Here is a 24,439-nt window from a genome sequence, read left to right as displayed (position 1 = left end):
ACGCCATGCTCTACCAACTGAGCTACATCCCTGCCGGCCATTCCCTCCCCTACCCTGGACGACGCTGGGCCAATTGTGCGCCGCCCCATGGGTCTCAAAGCGACTGACAGTCATGCGTGCATACATTTTTTGTGTATGGGTGGTCCCGGGGATCGAACCCACTACCTTGGCGTTACAAGCGTCGTGCTCTACCAGCTGAGGTACAGAGGACCACATGACTAATATATCTAATATCTGGACATTTTAAGGGCATGATTAATTAGCTCACAGCACAATGTCTATTTAGATGGTCATAGACCTATACAACCATGCCTACGGGTTCTCCAGATAGAGTATAGGCTAATTATAGATTATAATACTTTGTGCCATGGATTTAAGCCTACATGAGGCATTTCGTATGCAAATTAAACATTTGTGTAGGCTATTACAGAAACGCTGCACAGCATTTTGGATAATAATGTGGGCCAGGCAAGGAGAAATGCAACATCTATTGATTTAAAACATATTGGTAGAGATCACTTCCTGTTCCCGTATCCTCCTAATCAGGTAGCCTACCATAACTGCTGATGTTCGCAGTAAATTGTGATTTATACCTATGCGTCAACAAAAAGGCGCTCGCGGGCGTCCCTCGCGACAGAGAGTAAAGTCCATCGATGACTCACTCACGCCCAAGATCGGCCAAAGAATGAGGCGGGGTGATGAGGACTGCAGAGAAACCGTGCGCTACGGGAGGTGCCTGTGACGGGGCAATCGTCAGCCAGTGGTCTTATATTTTGGTTGCCTGTCAAGTCCTGTCTGGCACACATCAGGGTGACGCCGTCACTTTCAATCATACATTTCAGTTGGGATTCGGCACTCAGATGTGTACGGTAGTATGATTTGTTTACCTGATTCCAGATACGCTTTCAGATATCGCTTCTGTTTTGCCATTTTAACAATTAGATTAGAGTGGTGTCTCAGTGTGTCTGTATACGTCTGTTGATGTATTTGGCTGATAGACCAACCATATTTTAAATTCAGCACAAGCCTCCACTTTTCATGTAATTCCCTAATTACCGCATGCACGCAAGCATGCGCAAACATACACACACACACACACACACACACACACACACACACACACACACACACACACCAAGCAGTAAAGGACGTAAGACTCAAGCAGCTTGGCTAATTGCTTGTGGTTGTGGCGGTGCTCCGGGTAAACAGAAACCAATTACCACCCAGTTCCACCCTCTCCCTCCTCCTACAGCCCATCCACCCAAAACACGGGCCTTTAGGGTCAAATAGAAACTTTCTTGCTGGCATTTAATTAGCAGCAGTCTCAAGTGTAACTACAGACATACACATATTGGTGTCATATCTTTTGTAAGTAGTATTTGCATATGTTCCACCATCTGTTTGATGTGATATAACATTGTATCAGCCTATTAGAGAGACATAACCTGCTGTCTCCAAGTGCCTCAGATACTAATCAACCTGCTTCATCCTAGGCCCTGGCTGTAGCCTAAAAATGCTTTCTGATTTCAATAAGATAACATCAGTGAATTTCTGGCCAATTTGTTCTTAATGCTTGTTTGGCATCATACAGACATTGATCTGTAGTAGGCTATTGTTCTGTTCAGTATCAGTAATACACAGACATCTGACACATCTATACTAATCCTATTTGAATTGATCTAATCGATCAAATTGATTCCAATGCCATACCAATTATTCATATCACTGAAGATGTCATATCATAGGGAAACTGCATCATGACAATGATACTGCTCGTTAACCCCAGCTGTCAATGTCCTGGCAGGGTGGATCGAGAGGGGGAGAGAGACCAGAGAGAGAGAGGCAGAGAGATACAGGGCGAGAAGGATAAATTGTATTGGTCTAGGAGCTTTGTCATCAATGGCTCAATTTACAGGTAGGTCATGTCCCTCTTTGTGTGTGTATGTATGATATGGGCTGGTTGTCTCAGCAGTTGTCAGCATGTGTGTTATGACAAGTTTCTCTGGTATCGAGTACTTCAGGATATAAGAGAATATGGGACACAGATGGAGAGTTGATTCAGTCATTATTTAATGCAGTACTGGATTCAATGACGGGTGGTACAGACGTAGCCTCTTGTCATCTGAATGAATTACATAGAAAATCTCTCAGTTTATATAATGCTCTCCGAGCTACTTCTGTCCATCATCTGCCAACCATCATTGAGTGTCACACATCTCCTACAATAGTATCCCCATACATGGTATCGTGTGGCACCCTAGCCAGGCCATTCCATCACATACTCCTTCTAAGATTATCACAAGTGGCCCCCAATCTATTTTGGCTCACCGACCCTCTGTCACTCACCAGTGACCTCTATAACACATGGCGTTTCCTTGTCCTCTCTCCCACATGCAGCTCAGGAGTTTACAAACATGAATGAATCCTGTATCAAAAGTTGTTATATCACTGTGTTTGCATATTTCTCTGTCTGTGTGGGGGGCATGAACATGAGTCACTGAATTCTGTACATCTGTGGCAATGGCAATGGCAATTTGCTTCAGATATACATATTGTGTGTGTGTGTGTGTGTGTGTGTGTGTGTGTGTGTGTGTGTGTGTGTGTGTGTGTGTGTGTGTGTGTGTGTGTGTGTGTGTGTGTGTGTGTGTGTGTGTGTGTGTGTGTGTGTGAGTGACGCACTTGAGTGTGGGAAGACTATTACATTCTTTCAATATGCTCCAGCCTCCAGAACGCCATATGCACGCTCATCAATGTGGCATAGGCCTTATAATTGTGAGGGGATTTACAGGTAGATTACAAAAGCGTCAGTATTATCAAGGAGGTTTTAATGTCACGCGCACAAGTACGGTGAAATGCCTTTCTTGCAAGCTCTAAACCCAACAATGCAGTAATCAATAACAATTTAATACTAAAAATAACATAAGGTAGAACAAGAACACAAGATAAATAAAAATAAGAAATAAGAAGAACAGGAGAAATGAAGTAAGCATACTATATGAAGGGTCAGTCAGTTCCAGTACCAGATGGATCCTGGATCGATAGAGGTAGATATGTATAGGGGTAACATGTCTAACCTTATATATGTGTAATTTGTGAGGCGTTTGTTGATGTAGTTGTACCTCGACATACTACTCTTACATAAATGTACCCTTTTTTTATTTTTCTGTTTTCATCTCCCGCTAAAAAAGGAACAACATGTTTTCATTTCTACAAGAGGATGAGTCAGACAGCTTTTTTTACAGACAGATGAGAGAGAAATCAGAGACATGCAAACATCCTCTGCTGTTGTTGGATGTGAGATGCAAAGAGATGAAAAGAGATTTATTTTCAAACTAGAATTATGAAGTAAATTATAGAAAAAAAGTGCATTAGTTTGGACGTTTTTAAAATGTGTACGAGAGGATTGACGAGGGTGATTCAGCGATGGAGAGGTCAAGGAGGGATGTACAGCACAGAGCCCTGAGGAACCTGACCAATTAAAATATGTTCTTTAAACAATCTAGATGTCTCTGCTTTTGTTTTTGTAGAGTGCTCCAACTCCTTTCTACCTCGAATTAGTCCTTTTGGAATACAGAAGATAGCCCCATTTGGTAAAAGACCAAATCCATATTATGGCAAGAACAGCTCAAATAAGCAAAGAGAAATGACAGTCCATCATTACTTTAAGACATGAAGGTCAGTCAATACGGAACATTTCAAGAACTTTGAAAGTTTCTTCAAGTGCAGTCGCAAAAAACATCAGGCACTATGATGAAACTGGCTCTCATGAGGACCGCCACAGGAATGGAAGACCCAGAGTTACCTCTGCTGCGGAGGATAAGTTCATTAGAGTTACCAGCCTCAGAAATTGCAGCCCAAATAAATGCTTCACAGAGTTCAAGTAACAGACACATCTCAACATCAACTGTTCAGAGGGGACTGTGTGAATCAGTCCTTAATGGTCAAATTGCTGCAAAGAAACCACTACTAAAGGACACCAATAAGAAGAAGAGACCTGCTTGGGCCAAAAAACATGAGCAATGGACATTAGACTGGTGGAAATGTGTCCTTTGGTCTGGAGTCCAAATGTGAGATTTTTGGTTCAAACCGCCGTCTCTTTGTGAGACGCGGTGTGGATGAACGGATGATGTCCGCATGTGTAGTTCCCACCGTAAAGCATGGAGGAGGAAGTGTTATGGTGTGGGGGTGCTTTGCTGATGACACTTTCTGTGATTTATTTAGAATTCAAGGCACACTTCACCAGCATGGCTACCACAGCATTCTGCAGCGATACGCCATCCCATCTGGTTTGAGCTTAGTGGGACTATCATTTGTTTTTCAACAGGACAATGACCCAACAGACATCCAGGTTATGTAAGGGCTATTTTACCAAGTAGGAGAGTGATGGAGTGCTGCATCAGATGACCTGGCCTCCACAATCCCCTGACCTCAACCCAATTGAGATGGTTTGGGATGAGTTGGACGGTAGAGTGAAGGAAAAGCAGCCAACAAGTGCTCAGCATATGTGGGAACTCCTTCAAGACTGTTGGAAAAGCATTCCAGGTGAAGCTGGTTGAGAGAATGCCAAGAGTGTGCAAAGCTGTCATCAAGGCAAAGGGTGGCTATTTGAAGAATCTCAAATATAAAATATATTTTGAATTGTTTAACACTTTGTTTGGTTACTACATGATTCCATATGTGTTATTTCTTAGTTTTGATGTCTTCACTATTATTCTACAATGTAAAAATAAAAATAAACCCTTGAATGAGTAGGTGTGTCCAAACTTTTAACTTGTAGTGTAAATGTCAATGCAAAACAACTGAAACAAATTGAAAGGGAATGCTAGTTTAATTTGACTGTGTTAGCTTTTGTTTACTGTTGTTTTCGAAAATCCCCATTACACTCTGGGGTAGGGATAGAACTCTCACCCATTTTTAGTAAAGGGTTCTTTAATCTCATCCAAAGAACCAAAAGGTTCTATATAGAACCCCAAAGAACCCTTTTTTCTAAGAGTGTAGGTAATGCTCAGTCTTCTAACAGATGATGTTTACACACTACAGTAGTGTCTATTCTGGGCTCCTTCTCCATCCAGTGCTGTCATAACACATCAGACCACAACAGGACTTCATCACAACCACGCTACAGTGGTGCCACATCTTTCCTTCACATTACTTCCAATATATTCCTTTTGTTCCTCACCCTGTCTCCTTTGCCTAAGGAAGCTAACAAGCCAATGGAAGAGTCGGGGGGTGATTGGCAGATGCTTTGTGATTGGCACAGAGAAGGAGACCCACAGAATTTCCCAAAAGAAACATCACATTACACTTTAATACTGTACATACCCACAACAGGGAGGAGAAAACAGGAAGAAAGGACAAAGAGGGAGATAAGCTGTTCACCCCAGTAGAGCGTGTCTGTGTTCATTTCAGTGAAGCACATGCAAAGACACTTCTCTTCAGCAACTTGGCTCCCGTTTCAGCCCACTGAGTCCATAATCAATTTAGAGGAAATTCAACCTCCTTCCAATCCCCATCTGAACTGAAACCAAGCTGACACTGGAGGAAACTACCATGGTACTATATGCTAATTAATTATTAAGTCTCTTTTCTCCCAAACACCACTGGTTTCTTTGATCCCATTCCAACCTTCTCCAACGTTCTCATGCCACAGGTGTCAAAAGAGACTTAATATTGACATCACAACTAACAGCAATTTGGCCACCAAGATCTATTTCCAGACCTCTAACATGTTGATTTAACTGACCCTCTTGTGTATAAGGAGGAGGTTAAAGGTTATGTTGTGAGAACTAGGACTTTTTGTTTTTGTCCCAGTGTGCCTGGCTTCCTGTAGCGGTGACGTACGATTTCCCTAATTGACAGTTCAACATGCCGCGCACCTAGCGGTTGCTAAGTGCCCATTGAGACAGGAAGCTGCATAGGCCACGGCTGTCTGCTCTAGTAAAGCGTTTGTCTGTGAGATCCCAGAGAGAGAGGGATGGAAGAAGAGAGAGGGGGGGAGAGAAGGGAAGAGAGATAGAGAGGGAGAGAGACAGCAAAGAGAGATATTAGAGTTTGAGGGAGGAGAGAGATGGGCTGGGGGGGAGAGGAGGAGAGAGAGAGAGAGAGAGGGGAGAGGGAGGGGGGAGGGGAGAGGGTGGGGGGAGGGAGAGGGAGGGTGTATGGAAGTACAGCCAGCATGACTCATAGGTCAGATTTGAATGAGAGAGCTAGAAAATGTATGTGTGTGTGTGCAGACATCTTTGCCTGTATGTGTGTCTTTGTGTGTGTGCGTGTGTGATTGCGCTTCTTGTGATATGTGAGAAATAAGAAAAACAGAACCACCTGATTTTATCTCCCTCCTAACCCATGGTACCCAAAACACCAGCGTCAGTTAGAGAGTGTGAATCATCATGCCCGATCGCTCTATAAAAATAAGTGACGGATATGACAGCAAGAAGACTCAAGGCTTCGAGATAAGCATGAAACCTAAAGTAATTATTTTCCATGAAATGTGGTTTCTACTATTATACTGACCCAGCTAGCACATACAGTGGGGAAAAAAAGTATTTAGTCAGCCACCAATTGTGCAAGTTCTCCCACTTAAAAAGATGAGAGAGGCCTGTAATTTTCATCATAGGTACACGTCAACTATGACAGACAAAATGAGAAAAAAATTCCAGAAAATCACATTGTAGGAATTTTTAATGAATTTATTGGCATATGATGGTGGAAAATAAGTATTTGGTCAATAACAAAAGTTTCTCAATACTTTGTTATATACCCTTTGTTGGCAATGACACAGGTCAAACGTTTTCTGTAAGTCTTCACAAGGTTTTCACACACTGTTGCTGGTATTTTGGCCCATTCCTCCATGCAGATCTCCTCTAGAGCAGTGATGTTTTGGGGCTGTCGCTGGGCAACACAGACTTTCAACTCCCTCCAAAGATTTTCTATGGGGTTGAGATCTGGAGACTGGCTAGGCCACTCCAGGACCTTGAAATGCTTCTTACGAAGCCACTCCTTCGTTGCCCGGGCGGTGTGTTTGGGATCATTGTCATGCTGAAAGACCCAGCCACGTTTCATCTTCAATGCCCTTGCTGATGGAAGGAGGGTTTCACTCAAAATCTCACGATACATGGCCCCATTCATTCTTTCCTTTACACGGATCAGTCGTCCTGGTCCCTTTGCAGAAAAACAGCCCCAAAGCATGATGTTTCCAACCCCATGCTTCACAGTAGGTATGGTGTTCTTTGGATGCAACTCAGCATTCTTTGTCCTCCAAACATGACGAGTTGAGTTTTTACCAAAAAGTTATATTTTGGTTTCATCTGACCATATGACATTCTCCCAATCCTCTTCTGGATCATCCAAATGCACTTCAGACGGGCCTGGACATGTACTGGCTTAAGCAGGGGGACACGTCTGGCACTGCAGGATTTGAGTCCCTGGCGGCGTAGTGTGTTACTGATGGTTGGCTTTGTTACTTTGGTCCCAGCTCTCTGCAGGTCATTCACTAGGTCCCCCCGTGTGGTTCTGGGATTTTTGCTCACCGTTCTTGTGATCATTTTGACCCCACGGGGTGAGATCTTGCGTGGAGCCCCAGATCGAGGGAGATTATCAGTGGTCTTGTATGTCTTCCATTTCCTAATAATTGCTCCCACAGTTGATTTCTTCAAACCAAGCTGCTTACCTATTGCAGATTCAGTCTTCCCAGCCTGGTGCAGGTCTACAATTTTGTTTTTGGTGTCCTTTGACAGCTCTTTGGTCTTGGCCATTGTGAAGTTTGGAGTGTGACTGTTTGAGGTTGTGGACAGGTGTCTTTTATACTGATAATAAGTTCAAACAGGTGCCATTAATACAGGTAACGAGTGGAGGACAGAGGAGCCTCTTAAAGAAGAAGTTACAGGTCTGTGAGAGCCAGAAATCTTGCTTGTTTGTAGGTGACCAAATACTTATTTTCCACCATAATTTGCAAATAAATTCATTAAAAATCCTACAATGGGATTTTCTGGATTGTTGAATGATAGAAGGATACTGCTATCATGCTGTCTCCCTGTTGACCCTATGGCTGGATGACTAACGTGTTGGTCTGTCTCCTATGGCTGTGTGACTTCTTGGTCTGTCTCCTGGGGGGGGGGGCTCTTTAACTGATCTGTGACCTGTCTGTTGGGCCAGTGAGGATTTTCAGCTTGAGAGAGCAGTGTGTGGACAGTAGACTACACACTGATAGGCAGACTACAGCTACTTTCTCCTTTTGAGATCGGAGTGTTAGAGCAGCAAACACACACAGTCACCTGGGACAACTGGGCCTTAGTGTGGTGGGAAGTCTCAATCAATAAACTGCTCAGGCAGATGAAACAGACTGAGGTGTGTGAGTGTCTGAGTGTGTGAGTGTGTTTGTGTGTGTGTGAGTGTTTGTCTGTTTATTGTGTGGGCGGCTAGGTTAGTGAAGATTGGTAGGTTTAATGTTATTGGAAGCAGCTCTTGATCTCCCTCGTCATTGAGTCCTCTTGCTCTGCTACATCTACATTCTGCGTCTGATTTGTTGTGACTTTAACTACTATAACCATTACAACAGACAGAAAAATACTAATCTTTTTGATCAACTGGTTTGGGCTTAGATAGAAGGCAGACTATGAAACTGATGAACCGTGTATCACCATAGAGCTTTCTCTAAAACAGGTATTTCCTGACAGGCTCAAGGCTTGCTGTAATGTCTTTTATCATTCCCTAGGATAGAGGAACAAGGCAATTGTCTTCTGTCAACCAGGATGTCATTTCCTGGCGGCTCTGACAAACTGCCCGCGACAGCCAGACAAATTAGCCCCTTTCCTGGGTCATAGGAATCCACACAGCCCGGAGCCAGGGCCACTTCCCCTCCCCTGTCTCTCTTTATCACCCAACGACTATAAGACACGCGACGGGGCAAAGGAGAGGTGAAATATGCTTAGCCCCCTATTTATTTGTCCCATCATCTCTCTCTCTCTCTCTCTCTATAGTATACACATCTCTCTCTCTCTCTGTCTCTCTCTATAGTATACACATCTCTCTCTCTCTCTGTCTCTCTCTATAGTATACACATCTCTCTCTCTCTCTGTCTCTCTCTATAGTATACACATCTCTCTCTCTCTCTGTCTCTCTCTATAGTATACACATCTCTCTCTCTCTCTGTCTCTCTCTATAGTATACACATCTCTCTCTCGCTGTCTCTCTCTATAGTATACACATCTCTCTCTCTCTCTCTGTCTCTCTCTATAGTATACACATCTCTCTCTCTCTGTCTCTCTCTATAGTATACACATCTCTCTCTCTCTGTCTCTCTCTATAGTATACACATCTCTCTCTCTCTCTGTCTCTCTCTATAGTATACACATCTCTCTCTCTCTCTGTCTCTCTCTATAGTATACACATCTCTCTCTCTCTGTCTCTCTCTATAGTATACACATCTCTCTCTCTTTCTCTCGCTCTCTGTCTTTTGGGCAGGGGTTGATTTGGGAAGTGTCAAAAGAACAGGCTTATCTGAACTGGGTTAACAGAAGTATATTCAAAATTCAACGCTGTATTTCCCTGTCATGCAGGCAGCTAGCTACACAATGGATCAGACAAAACGTTTGATTACAAGGGAGAAAAATGTCTGCAATTATACAGGACTAGGAGTTCAGTGTGTGTGCGTGCGTGCGTGTGTGTGCGTGCGCATACGCACACGCGCACGCGCACGCAAGCAATCACACACACACACACACACACACATACACTGACCTATGCACATCAACACACACATCACCTTACATCCGTCCACCACTTACCTCAACCTCACATCAACACATGCACACATTCACACGTACACTCTGTCACACCTGTTGGTATTGAATCTCTTCTCTCATCTATTTGCTCTTTGTCACTTCCCCTGCAGAGAATACCACTTGGCTTTTGTGAGCGGTGGTATCCATGGTGACAAAGGAAGTCGCTCAATTGGTGAATGGCCCCCTCAGGAGCAGGTGATATGAAGTGGCTTTCAACTGGCTTTTTACTGCTTATAGCACCGTGAGACATTGTGACATTGTTACCCTCGGCAACAGGGGTCTCAGTGCAGTGGAGACATGCAGAGAAGTCACATAACTCAAATAAAAAACAACAAAACATAATTGATCACTATCAACATTCAACAACACAATGTAGAAAGACACACATCGATATAAACGTCACTGATATAATCATCTGCCTTATACACTCAGACACATTCCACTAACATAATACATCTATTTTACTAACATAAACATATACTTTGTTGTGAACAGTAAAGAAAGCAGTATAGAATATCAGAAACACACTCTTCTTTATATGTCAATGAAGGAGAAGGTGCAGTAGAGGATAGGGAGAGATGTGTAGAGGACCAACAACCAACAGTATTTATAGTTTATAGCAATACCATAAAAATAGATACAGATGATGCAATATGCTTTCCTGCCTCTGAAGGACATGTTTTTTTTATTTAACCTTTATTTTGACAGGGAGTCAAGCTGAGACCTCTTTTACAGATGAGCCCTGTAATTACATACAGTGCCTTCAGAAAGTATTCACAACCCTTGAATTTTTCCACATTTTGTTGTGTTACTGCCTGAATTTAAAATTGATTACATGTTTTGTCACTGGCCTACACACAATACCATACCATCCCAATATATCCCTTTGAGCATGGTGAAGATATTCATTACACTTTGGATGGTGTATCAATACACCCAGTCACTACAAAGATACAGGCGTCCTTCCTAACTCAGTTGCTGGAGAGGAAGGAAACCGCTCAGGGATTTCACCATGAGGCCAATGGTGACTTTAAAACAGTTACAGAGTTGAATGGCTGTGATAGGAGAAAACTGATGATGGAACAACAAAATACTAACCCAATTGACAGAGTGATAAGATGGAAGCCTGTACAGAATAAAAATATTCTAAAACATGCATCCTGTTTGCAACAAGGCACTGAAGTAAAACTGCAAAAAATGTTGCAAAGCAATTCAAAAAAAATTCTGAATACAAAGTCTTATGTTTGGGGCAAATCCAATACAACACGTTACTGAGCACCACTCTCCATATTTTCAAGCATAGTGGTGGCTGCATCATGTTATGTGAATGCTTGTTATTATTAAGGATGGGAGTTTTTCAGGATAAAAAGGAAATGGAATGGAGCTAAGCACAGGCAAAATCCTAGAGGAAAACCTGGTTCAGTCTGCTTTCCACCAGACAATGGGAGATTAATTCACCTTTCAGCAGAACAGTAACCTAAAACACAAGGAAAAATCTACACTGGAGTTGCTTACCAGAAGAAAGTGATTGTTCCTGATTGGCCGAGTTACAGTTTTGACTCAAATCTGCTTAAAATGTATGGTCCCCCCAAGTGGCACAGTGGTCTAAGGCACTGCATCGCAGTGCTAGCTGTGCCACTAGAGATCCTGGTTCGAGTCCAGGCTCTGTCACAACTGGCTGCAACCGGGAGACCCATGGGGCGGCGCACAATTGGCCCAGCGTCGTCCAGGTTAGGGGAGGGTTTGCCCGGCAGGGATGTTCTTGTCCCATCGCGCAGTAGCAACTCCTGTGGCGGGCCGGGCGCAGTGCACGATGACACGGTCGCCAGGTGTACGGTGTTTACTCCGACACATTGGTGCGCCTGGCTTCCGGGTTAAGCGGGCATTGTGTCAAGAAACAGTGCGGTTGGGTTGGGTTGTGTTTCGCAGGACGCACGGCTCTCGACCTTCACCTCTCCCGAGTCCGTACGGGAGTTGCAGCGAAGGGACAAGACTGTAACTACCAATTGGATACCACGAAGTTGGGGGGGGAAATGGGGAGAAAAAAAAACATGTATGGCAAGACTTGAAAATGGTTGACGAGCGATGATCAACAACTAAAGCAGCTTGAAGGATTTGTAAAAGAATAATGGGAAAATATTGTACAATCCAGGTGTGCAAAGCTCTTAGAGACTTACCCAGAAATACTCACAGCTGTAATTGCTTACAAAAGGTGATTCTAACATACAGTACAGTGGGGAAAAAATAATTTAGTCAGCCACCAATTGTGCAAGTTCTCCCACTTAAAAAGATGAGAGAGGCCTGTAATTTTCATCATAGGTACACGTCAACTATTACAGACAAAATGAGAAAAAAAATCCAGAAAATCACATTGTAGGATTTTATATGAATTTATTTGCAAATGATGGTGGAAAATAAGTATTTGGTCAATAACAAAAGTTTCTCAATACTTTGTTATATACCCTTTGTTGGCAATGACACAGGTCAAACGTTTTCTGTAAGTCTTCACAAGGTTTTCACACACTGTTGCTGGTATTTTGGCCCATTCCTCCATGCAGATCCCCTCTAGAGCAGTGATGTTTTGGGGCTGTCGCTGGGCAACACAGACTTTCAACTCCCTCCCAAAATTTTCTATGGGGTTGAGATCTGGAGACTGGCTAGGCCACTCCAGGACCTTGAAATGCTTCTTACGAAGCCACTCCTTCGTTGCCCGGGCGGTGTGTTTGGGATCATTGTCATGCTGAAAGACCCAGCCACGTTTAATCTTCAATGCCCTTGCTGATGGAAGGAGGTTTTCACTCAAAATCTCACGATACATGGCCCCATTCATTCTTTCCTTTACACGGATCAGTCGTCCTGGTCCCTTTGCAGAAAAACAGCCCCAAAGCATGATGTTCCCACCCCCATGCTTCACAGTAGGTATGGTGTTCTTTGGATGCAACTCAGCATTCTTTGTCCTCCAAACACGACAAGTTGAGTTTTTACCAAAAAGTTCTATTTTGGTTTCATCTGACCATATGACATTCTCCCAATCCTCTTCTGGATCATCCAAATGCACTCTAGCAAACTTCAGACGGGCCTGGAGATGTACTGGCTTAAGCAGGGGGACACGTCTGACACTGCAGGATTTGAGTCCCTGGCGGAGTAGTGTGTTACTGATGGTAGGCTTTGTTACTTTGGTCCCAGCTCTCTGCAGGTCATTCACTAGGTCCCCCCGTGTGGTTCTGGGATTTTTGCTCACCGTTCTTGTGATCATTTTGACCCCACGGGGTGAGATCTTGCGTGGAGCCCCAGATCGAGGGAGATTATCAGTGGTCTTGTATGTCTTCCATTTCCTAATAATTGCTCCCACAGTTGATTTCTTCAAACCAAGCTGCTTACCTATTGCAGATTCAGTCTTCCCAGCCTGGTGCAGGTCTACAATTTTGTTTCTGGTGTCCTTTGACAGCTCTTTGGTCTTGACCATAGTGGAGTTTGGAGTGTGACTGTTTGAGGTTGTGGACAGGTGTCTTTAATACTGATAACAAGTTCAAACAGGTGCCATTAATACAGGTAACGAGTGGAGGACAGAGGAGCCTCTTAAAGAAGAAGTTACAGGTCTGTGAGAGCCAGAAATCTTGCTTGTTTGTAGGTGACCAAATACTTATTTTCCACCATAATTTGCAAATAAATTCATTAAGAATCCTACAATGTGATTTTCTGGATTTTTTTTCCTCAATTTGTCTGTCATAGTTGACGTGTACCTATGATGAAAATTACAGGCCTCTCTCATCTTTTTAAGTGGGAGAACTTGCACAATTGATGGCTGACTAAATACTTTTTTTCCCCACTGTATATTGACTCAAGGGTGTGAATACTTATGTAAATGAGATATTTCTGTATTTTATTTTCAGAAAATGTGCTAACATTTCTAAAAACATGTTTTCACTTTGTCATTATTGGGTATTGTGTGTAGATGGGTGAGAATTTTTGTTATTTCATCCATTTTGAATTCAGGCTGTAACACAACAAAATGTGGAATAAGTCAATGGGTATGAATACTTTCTGAAGGCACTGTAAATATACACATGAATACACAAGCTAGTTTTGTAGATTGTTCCACAAAACTATAAACAGATTTACCTTACTCAGTGGATATTGAAGGAATCTCCAGAGTTAGCCATCCCTGAGAACGGGTCTGGTAGCTCACATAAATATACACATCAATACATTCCGAAAATAAAAACAGAGATACAAAATACAATCATAGAAAATAAATACATTCTTCAGGTTAACAATGAAGTAAGGAACGGCTGACGTTTGTTCAAGAGGGCTTTCTAAACAAAAAGAGTGCAATGCATTGATCTACAAGACTTCAAAGAGGACCCGCCCACTTTCTGATACAGAATGCATTGATGTGTACTAAACCTTTGCCCGTAATAAAGTGTATAGTGCTTTGATAAACTGCATCCAATGGCTTCAATACAGTGGCAGCTGCATTCATATAGACGTATTGCCATAATCTATAACTGGTATGAATGTTGACTGAATTATTTTGTTTTCTGCTATTTAACAAAAGGCATGACCTGCAGTTCAATGATCAATCAGCAGCTGACATTTCAAGAGCAAGAGCAGACTTTACAAAAGACTCAACTGCACTGCACAGAGGAACAAAACGTTTTAGGAAGTTTTGCTGAATGTTCTCATACCATTGTATTTACCCGTGTGCATGTGTGTGTTTGTATATATGTGTGTGTGTGTGTGTGTGTGTGTGTGTGTGTGTGTGTAAGCGTTCAGAGATGTTTTATGGTTTATGACGACTTTGTCTTGCTTCATTAAAGTCCCGTCCTCTCCTGGTCCTTCTATAAATATTCTGGCTAGGTGACTCATCATCCGCTCTACCAGTCATCCCTCCCTCCCTCCCTCCCTCCCTCCCTCTCAACCCTGTGTCTGTTCTCTTTCTCTCTGTCTTTGTCTTTGTCTCTCTCTCTTTCTCTCTCTCTCTCTCTCTCGCTCTCTCTCTCTCTCTCTCTCTCTCTCTCTCTCTCTCTCTCTCTCTCTCTCTCTCTCTCTCTCTCTCTCTCTCTCTCTCTCTCTCTCTCTCTCTCTCAGTTCAATTCAAATTTCAATTTAAGGGCTTTATTTCTCTCTCTCAGTTCAATTCAAATTTCAATTTAAGGGCTTTATTGGCATGGGAAACGTATGTTAACATTGCCAAAGGAAGTGAAGTAGATAGTAAACAAAAGTGAAATAAACAATAAATATTAACAGTAAACATTACACTCAGAAGTTCCAAAAGAATAAAGTCATTTCAAATGTCATATTATGTATATATACAGTGTTGTAACAATGTGAAAATAGTTACAGTTACAGTAAAATAAATAAACATAAATATGGGTTGTATTTACAATGGTGTTTGTTCTTCACTGGTTGCCCTTTTCTTGTGGCAACAGGTCACAAATCTTGCTGCTGTGATGGCACACTGTGGTTTTTCACCTAGTAGATAAGGGAGTTTATCAAAATTGGGTTTGTTTTCGAATTCTTTGTGGATCTCTGTAATCTGAGGGAAATATGTGTCTCTAATATGTTCAAACATTTGGCAGAAGGTTAGGAAGTGCAGCTCAGTTTCCACCTCATTTTGTGGGCAGTGTGCACATAGCCTGTCTTCTCTTGAGAGCCAGGTCTGCCTACGGCGGCCTTTCTCAATAGCAAGGCTATGCTCACTGAGTCTGTACATAGTCAAAGCTTTCCTTAAGTTTGGGTCAGTCACCGTGGTCAGGTATTCTGCCACTGTGTACTCTCTGTTTAGGGCCAAATAGCATTCTAGTCTGTTTTTTTTGTTAATTCTTTCCAATGTGTAAAGTAATTCTCTTTTTGTTTTCTCATGATTTGGTTGGGTCTAATTGTGTTGTTGTTGTTGTTGTTGTTGTCCTGGGGCTCTGTGGGGTCTGTTTGTGTTTGTGAACAGAGCCCCAGGACCAGCTTACTTAGGGGACTCTTCTCCAAGTTCATCTCTCTGTAGGTGATGGCTTTGGAAGGTTTGGGAATCGCTTCCTTTTAAGTGGTTATAGAATTTAATGGCTCTTTTCTGGATTTTGATAATTAGCGGGTATCGGCCTAATTCTGCTCTGCATGCATTCTTTTGTGTTTTTGTTGTACACTGAGGATATTTTTTGCAGAATTCTGCATGCAGAGTCTCAATTTGGTGTTTGTCCCATTTTGTGAATTATTGGATGGTGAGCGGACCCCAGACCTCACAACCATAAAATTCGGCATACCAATTAGGATCTGGCTAAAAATACTTGAATCAGTTATAGATCCCATTGCCCTTTATGTTCCTTTTGATGGCATAGAAGGCCCTTCTTGCCTTGTCTCTCAGATCGTTCACAGCTTTGTGGAAGTTACCTGTGGCAGAGGCATGGGTATGTATAGTTTTTTGTGTGCTCTAGGGCAATGGTGTCTAGATGGAATTTGTATTTGTGGTCCTGGCAACTGGACCTTTTTTGGAACACCATTATTTTTGTCTTACTGAGACCTACTGTCAGGGCCCATGTCTGACAGAATCTGTGCAGAAGATCTAGGTGCTGCTGTAGGCCCTCCTTGGTTGGTGACAGAAGCACCAGATCATCAGCAAACAGTAGACATTTGACTTCAGATTTTAGTAGGGTGAGGCCGGGTGCTGCAGACTGCCCTCGCCAATTCGTTGATATATATGTTGAAGAGGGTGGGGCTTAAACTGCATCCCTGTCTCACCCCATGGCCCTGTGGAAAGAAATGTGTGTGTTTTTTGCCAATTTTAACCACACACTTGTTTGTGTACATGGATTTTAGAATGTCATATGTTTTTCCCCCAACCCCACTTTCCATCAATTTGTATAGCAGACCCTCATGCCAAATTGAGTCAAAAGCTTTTTTGAAATCAACAAAGCATGAGAAGAGTTTGCCTTTGTTTTGGTTTGTTTGTTTGTCAATTAGGGTGTGCAGGGTGAATACGTGGTCTGTCATACGGTAATTTGGTAAAGTAGTTTGACATTTGCTCAGTACATTGTTTTCACTGAGGAAATGCACTAGTCTGCTGTTAATGATAATGCAGAGGATTCTCCCAAGGTTGCTGTTGACGCATATCCCACGGTAGTTATTGGGGTAACATTTGTCTCCACTTTTGTGGATTGGGGTGATCAGTCCTTGGTTCCAAATATTGGGGAAGATGCCAAAGCTAAGGATGATGTTAAAGAGTTTAAGTATAGCCATTTGGAATTTGTGGTCTGTATATTTTATCCTTTCATTGAGGATACCATCAACACAACAGGCCTTTTTGGGTTGGAGGGTTTGTATTTTGTCCTGTAGTTCATTCAATGTAATTGGAGAATCCAGTGGGTTCTGGAAGTCTTTAATAGTTGATTCTAAGATTTGCATTTGATCATGTATATTTTTTTGCTGTTTGTTCTTTGTTATAGGGCCAAAAAGATTGGAGAAGTGGTTTACCCATACATCTCAGTTTTGGATAGATAGCTCTTCGTGTTGTTGTTTGTTTAGTGTTTTCCAATTTTCTCAGAAGTGGTTAGAGTCAATGGATTCTTCAATTACATTGAGATGATTTCTGACGTGCTGTTCCTTCTTTTTCCGTAGTGTATTTCTGTATTGTTTTGTGATTCACCATAGTGAAGGCGTAGGCTCAGGTTTTCTGGGTCTCTATGTTTTTGGTTGGATATGCTCTCTCTCTCTCTCTCTCTCTCTCTCTCTTGCTCTCTCTCTCGCTCTCCTTCTCTTTCTCTCTCTCTCTCTCTCTCTTTCTCTCTCTTTCTCTCTCTTTCTCTTACTCACTCTCTCTTGCTCTCTCTCTCTCTCTCTCTCTCTCTCTAAATTGATGCTTCTGGAAATTACTTTGAAAGATTTTCTCTCCTTTCTAAAAGGTTATGTATGATGGGAGAGACATCTGTTCTCTCTACATAGTCAGAAATAAGACATTTAGTGAGCATGCTTCATCTATACATTGCACAGGAGGTTGGTGGCACCTTCATTGTGGAGGATGGGCTCGTGGTAATGGCTGGAGCGGAATCAGTGGAATGGTATCAAATACATCAAACACATGGTTTGATGCCATTCCATTCGCTCTGTTCCAGACATTATTATGATCCATCCTCCCCTCAGCAGCCTCCACTGATACAGTGACCCCTTACCACAGTCCAACTATACATAGGGGAAGTAGGCTTACATCCCTTCAATTACCATAGGACAAAGGTGGACACAGGTGGCCTTCAATTAGAGTTAATTACTATTCACAAGCTAACTGACTTCTCCTGTGTTGGGAGGCATTCCCTTTTTTACCAGCGACAACACAGACTCAAGCTACCCACTGCCTTCTGCCTAGGTCGCCATAGAAACGCTCATTAGAAAAAGGGTGAGATTGGCTCCTCTGTTGTTTGTTGATGAGAAGCAACACGGCCGCCACCTCTTTGAATGCAACGCAAATGTGATTTATTCACAAACCTCGTACTGGTTATTTCAGTTTTTAAACCACATCTTCTCCAGCTCTGGCAGCAAAAAGCCCTTTGGTCCTCAGTAGCAGAAATACATCCTATGTCTGTGTTCTCGCAATTTCTGAGTGGTTCACTTCATATTACTGAATATACAACAAAAGAGGACTATTGTTTTGATTAATGTATGATTTCTCTATTTCTGAGCTCTGGCTAACCACCCTTGATGATTACAGTAATATATTCAGCGGCCTTGGCAAGACTGACAGCATTTTCAAGGGAAAATCCAGAAAGGTCATGAACCACATTTCCTTTTAAAAAGCAGAGAGAAAAGAGCAAACATCAAATGCTCCTCCCTCTCTGGCCAAATGCTGAAGACCAATCACTATTTATGATGGAAGAATTATTAAATAATTACTCTCACTGTTCTTTCCGCTGTAAGGAAAGTAAAATAAATCACATTGATTTAATGATGTACAGTATTTACCTTCTGCCAGATCCATAAACTCTGAGGGAGGGGACTCTCTGTTGCCGGAAAGAAATAACCACAATAACAGTCAACAAATGTATTGGCCAATGATGGAAAAAACTGTGACTCACAACAGATCTAGCACTGTGTCAATAGTTTGACTCATAATTACCCCTACTGGTTTGTATTTAACCCTTATTTTACTGAGTGAAGATGTTGAGTGACTAAAAGAACAACAGACAGAGAAAGAAGGAGTGAAAGGATCCAGAGTCAATGACTCATTTAGCCTTCATTCCTTGTTTATATGTGGGGCAGGATGCAGGAGGACGCAAGAGGACGCAGGCAGAACTCAACCGCCTCAGCTCCCAGTGGTGGAGAAGGCTATTTAGACACATCCTGTTGTATCAAGCTGCTACGCATTGTCTCTCTCCCTCTCGTTCTCTCTCGCTCTCCCTCCCTCTCTCTCCTCTTTCTCTTTCTCTCCTTCTCTCTATTGTTTTAGTCTCTTTCTATCTCTCTTTCTATCTTTTTCTCACTGGCTCTCATTCTTTCCATTTCACACACTGCAGCTTCTACACTGAACAAAAATATAAACGCAACATGTAAAGTGTTGGTCCCATGTTTAATGAGCTGAAATAAAATATCCCAGAAATGTTCCACACACACAAAAAGCTTATTTCTCAAAAATGTTGTGCACAAATTTGTTTACATCCCTGTTAGTGAGCATTTCTCCTTAGCCAAGATAATCCATCCACCTGACAGGTGTGTCATATCAATAAGCTGATTAAACAGCATGATCATTACACAGGTGCACCTTGTGTTGGGGACAATAAAAGGCCACTCTAAAATGTGCAGTTTTGTCACATAACAATGCTACAGATTTCTCAAGTTTTGAGGGAGCACGCAATTGGCATGCTGACTGTAGGAATGTCCACCAGAGCTGTTGCCAGAGAATTAAATGTTAATTTCTCCACCATCGTTTTAGAGAATTTGGCGGTACATCCAACCGGCCTCAAAACCGCAGACCACGTGTATGGCGTTGTGTGGGTGAGCGGTTTGCTGATGTCAATGGTGGCGGCGGCGTCATGGTATGGGCAGGCATAAGCTACGGAAAACGAACACAATTGCATTTTATCTATGGAAATTTTAATGCACAGAGATACCGTGACAAGATCCTGAGGCCCATTGTCGTGCCATTTATCCGCCGCCATCACCTCAGGTTATAGCATGATAATGCACAGCCCCATGTGGCAAGGATCTGTACACAATTCCTGGAAGCTGAAAATGTCCCAGTTCTTCCATGGCCTGCATACTCACCAAATGTCACCCATTGAGCATGTTTAGGATCCTCTGGATCAACATGTACGTCAGCGTGTTCCAGTTCCCGACAATATCCAGCAACTTTGCACAGCCATTGAATAGGAGTGGGACAACATTCCACAGGCCACAATCAACAGCCTGATCACCTCTATGCGAAGGAGATATGTCGCGCTGCATGAGGCAAATGGTGGTCACACCAGATACTGACTGGTTTTCTGATCCACGCCCTTACCTTTTCTTTAAAGGTATCTGTGACCAACAGATGCATATCTGTATTCCCAGTCATGTGAAATCCATAGATTAGGGTGTAATGAATTTATTTCAATTGACTGATTTCCTTATATGAACTATAACTCAGTAAAATCTTTGAAATTGTTGCATGTTGCGTTTATATTTTTGTTCAGTATATAAAATGAACTACAAGCAGTGAGCGCGGTAAACTATATTTTTGTTCAGTATAGTTCCACTTCGATGTCCGGTTCTTTCTTTCACCAACCCGATCTCTCTGGTTGTCCCTTATTAAAAATACATCTACTACATGAACCCAAACATTCCTACAGCTGTAGTTCCACTTTATGGTGCACACTGATGTGTCTACACTATCAATCATTAGTGGAATAGCATGAGGTAGACAACAGCATTAACCCTGCCTCAATTTTCTTGTGTATAATGTATGAATTGTACCCCAAATTTAACTATTTCACATGAATAATTCAGTTATGTTTAAGGTGCTCAGGAAATAGGATTTAGTATGCCTCAACTAGTTTTTGTGATTGTATCTATGCCGAGAGAGAGAGAGAGAGAGAGAGAGAGAGAGAGAGAGAGAGAGAGAGAGAGAGAGAGAGAGAGAGAGAGAGAGAGAGAGAGAGAGAGAGAGAGAGAGAGAGAGAGAGAGAGAGAGAGAGAGAGAGAGAGAGAGAGAGAGAGAGAGAGAGAGAGAGAGAGAGAGAGAGAATTAGGCCAATGCCCACTAATTATAAAAATCCAGAAAATAGCCGTTAAATTCTATAACCACTTAAAAGGAAACGATTCCCAAACCTTCCATAACAAAGCCGTCACCTACAGAGAGATGAACTTGGAGAAGAGTCCCCTAAGTAAGCTGGTCCTGGGGCTCTGTTCACAAACACAAACAGACCCCACAGAGCCCCAGGACAACAACAACAACAACAACACAATTAGACCCAACCAAATCATGAGAAAACTAAAAGAGAATTACTTCACACATTGGAAAGAACAAACAAAAAAACACAGTAAACTAGAATGCTATTTGGCCCTAAACAGAGAGTACACAGTGGCAGAATACCTGACCACTGTGACTGACCCAAACTTAAGGAAAGCTTTGACTATGTACAGACTCAGTGAGCATAGCCTTGCTATTGAGAAAGGCAGCCGTAGGCAGACCTGGCTCTCAAGAGAAGACAGGCTATGTGCACACTGCCCACAAAATGAGGTGGAAACTGAGCTGCACTTCCTAACCTCCTGCCAAATGTATGACCATATTAGAGACACATATTTCCCTCAGATTACACAGATCCACAAAGAATTCGAAAACAAACCCAATTTTGATAAACTCCCTTATCTACTGGGTGAAAAACCACAGTGTGCCATCACAGCTGCAAGATTTGTGACCTGTTGCCACAAGAAAAGAACAAACACCATTGTAAATACAACCCACATTTATGTTTATTTATTTTCCCATTTGTACTTTAACTATTTGCACATTGTTACAACACTGTATATATACATAATATGACATTTGAAATGTCTTTGTTCTTTTGGAACTTCTGAGTGTAATGTTTACTGTTAATATTTATTGTTTATTTCAAAAAAATGTACTATCTACTTCACTTGCTTTGGCAATGTTAACATACGTTTCCCATGCCAATAAAGCCCTTAAATTGAATTGAATTGAATTGAGAGAGACAGAGGGAGAGAGGGAGAGACAGAGAGAGAGCGATGAAGAGAGAAAAATAGAGAGGAGGGGAGAGGAAGGGACAACTCCTGTGACCGCACACACACACACACACACACACAGAGCTTATTGCTTGAGAAAGATAAGACTCCTTATTGACTAAGACCCAGACAGGGGCCATTACATTCTAAATAGCTTCAAAAAATACATTCATTTTCTTTCACGCTATTGTTCTACCTAACTTTGGTTTGGCATGTTGTCAATGGAGTGATTTGTGTGCATTATGGCCTGAAGCGGGGCTGATATGGTAAGGTGTTTGGGTGGGTGGGAGCTTGGGAGGGGGATGGGCTGTAGTAGCGTTGTCGTCATTGCGATGAGGAGAAATCACATCATTCTCCGGGCTCGATTCCCAGGATTCCTATCGGATGGGAAGGTCTCCAGTGGGTGGGATGGTTTGGCCTAGTCTTACCGTATGATGACTTGTCAGATATACGTTACTGGTTCGAATCTCCGAGCCGACTAGGGGGAAAATCTGCCGATGTGCCCTTGAGCAAGGCACTTCACCCTGATTGCTCCTTTCAGTGGCTCTGGATAAGAGTGTCTGCTAAATGACATAAATGTAAATAAGTCAAAATCAATAATCAGCTAACTGCCTGAAAATATGGCTTCTAATTTGATCAATTAGTATGTCAACACTTCAGAACAAAACAATGCAAGGACAGGATGGGGGCGGCAGGTAGCTTAGTGGTTGGGCCAGTAACCGAAAGGGCACTGGTTAGAATCCCTGTGCCGACTAGGTGAAAAATCTGTCGATGTGCCCTTGAACAAGGCACTTAACCCGCTTGCTCCTGTAAGTCACTCTGGATAAGAGCGTCTGCTAAATTACTAACATGTAAATGCTGATTCTAATGAAATCACTGGTGTGCCTCAGCAACATGTGGTGTAAAACTACTGCAGCACTGCCCCCTTCTGGAGAAAAACTACATATTGCAACCTCCCTTTGATTTAAAAAAGAGAGGATACACTTTTTTCAACATAGAAACATTTATTCCAACATTATGCCTCAGAAGAGTAGAGAAGAACCATATATCTTAAACAGAGCATTCTTTTTTCTCTTCAATTTACACAACAACCCCAAGTAAACCTACATAGACATTATGAACATTGCACAGTGAAATCATTAGGCTACGTCTTAAGAGGGTTTCGTTTCAGAAAATATATTTCAAGTGGGTTCCAGGTACGTTTCAATGCTCAGAACCGGATGGTTAGAGAGCACTTTCTTTACCAGTCATTCCTTTCTCCACTTATTTCCTATATGACGTAGAGGGATGGAAAGTACAGTTTTTTTGCGTTTATTTCCACTCTCATCATCTGTTCTGAGCGTCACAGTTTATCTCCGAGTATCTGTATCTCGGCCGAGTCGTCGCTGTTGTAATTAGAGCTGCCCTTCAGGGTTTCGTCCGGCCCCACCGCCGTCCCGCTGTCCGACTCCTCCTCGATTGCGAAGCGCACGTCGGCGGAGGAGCACAGTGAACTGACGCTGCTTTGCTCAATAGAGCACAGGGCGCAGGCCAGAGGGGAGCTCAGGACCCTTCCTTCATAGAGGTCCTGGTTCCCGGTGGAGAAGGGAAGCGACACCTGGAAGGAGGGCATGGTGATGCTGTTCTTCTTTTGCAGCGCGCCCCATTCCCGCTGCTCCTCCTCGTGCACCAGGCGCGTAAACACGTTCGACCTTCTCTTCTCCCGCCTTTTGGAGCGAACGTAGCCCAGCATTATACCAACGAGGAAGACCCCATAGAAGGAGATTACTATGAAAATGTACACGTATGCGTTGCCATTGCTTTTGTCAATTTGGGACGCGTCATTAGCCCTCTGCAGGGGAAGAACTTGGGGCGTTGTGAAGTTGTCTGACCTCTCCATCCTCAGTGGATTTTATGAAGTGGACTAAAAAGTTTCCTTTAAAAATAAAAAAATGTACAGAGGTTATGATCTTGATTCTTTACCCACACTTTTACGCACACGCACACATTTAAGCACACGTTTAAGCACACCATTCCTCAATTGCAGGCTATAGGAATTATTTTATTAATCGTATAAAAGTATGCCTATTTAGCCAAATATTTTTTTATAAGACATAACTTAGTGAACAATGGCTTAAGCCTATTTTTACTAATGATACACTACTTATCCAACTTACCGAGCAACAGAGCTGTGGAACATGTGGACCCAGCTGTATGATCCGTGTCCTCGTGGGTGTGTGCGCCTCTCAAATTTAACAGGATATCCAAGTGCATGGGAATATTTATATAGCGACCTTGGGATGTCACCAATCACGTGGACTCTGTGGTCGAGAGGCACGTTTTGGCCCAGTGTCAAATGTCGAGTGGACACAGCCCAGACACAAATGTGACAAAAAATGGTTAACAGATTTTTATAAACTGGGTGGTTCGAGCCCTGAATCCTGATTGGCTGACAGCCATGGTATTTCAGACCATATACC

At 42.6% G+C, this 24,439-nt stretch overlaps 1 protein-coding gene across 1 annotated transcript; it reads right to left on the bottom strand.

Moving 5' to 3' along the window:
- Positions 1-22,920: 22,920 nt before the first annotated feature.
- On the bottom strand, positions 22,921-24,213 carry LOC121568326 (potassium voltage-gated channel subfamily E member 4-like). Its single transcript, XM_041878879.2, has 2 exons — positions 24,137-24,213; positions 22,921-23,895 (listed from the first exon to the last, which is right to left on the bottom strand). The coding sequence occupies exon 2, from the start codon at positions 23,857-23,859 to the stop codon at positions 23,323-23,325; it is 537 nt and encodes a 178-aa protein (XP_041734813.1). The 5' UTR covers positions 23,860-23,895; positions 24,137-24,213; the 3' UTR covers positions 22,921-23,322.
- Between the last annotated feature and the right edge of the window lie 226 nt (positions 24,214-24,439).

Source organism: Coregonus clupeaformis, chromosome 6 (assembly GCF_020615455.1).
Source record: "Coregonus clupeaformis isolate EN_2021a chromosome 6, ASM2061545v1, whole genome shotgun sequence".
NCBI classification, from domain to species: domain Eukaryota; kingdom Metazoa; phylum Chordata; class Actinopteri; order Salmoniformes; family Salmonidae; genus Coregonus; species Coregonus clupeaformis.
Note: the sequence above shows the minus strand (reverse complement) of the source record. Positions and strands in the feature narration are given on the sequence as shown.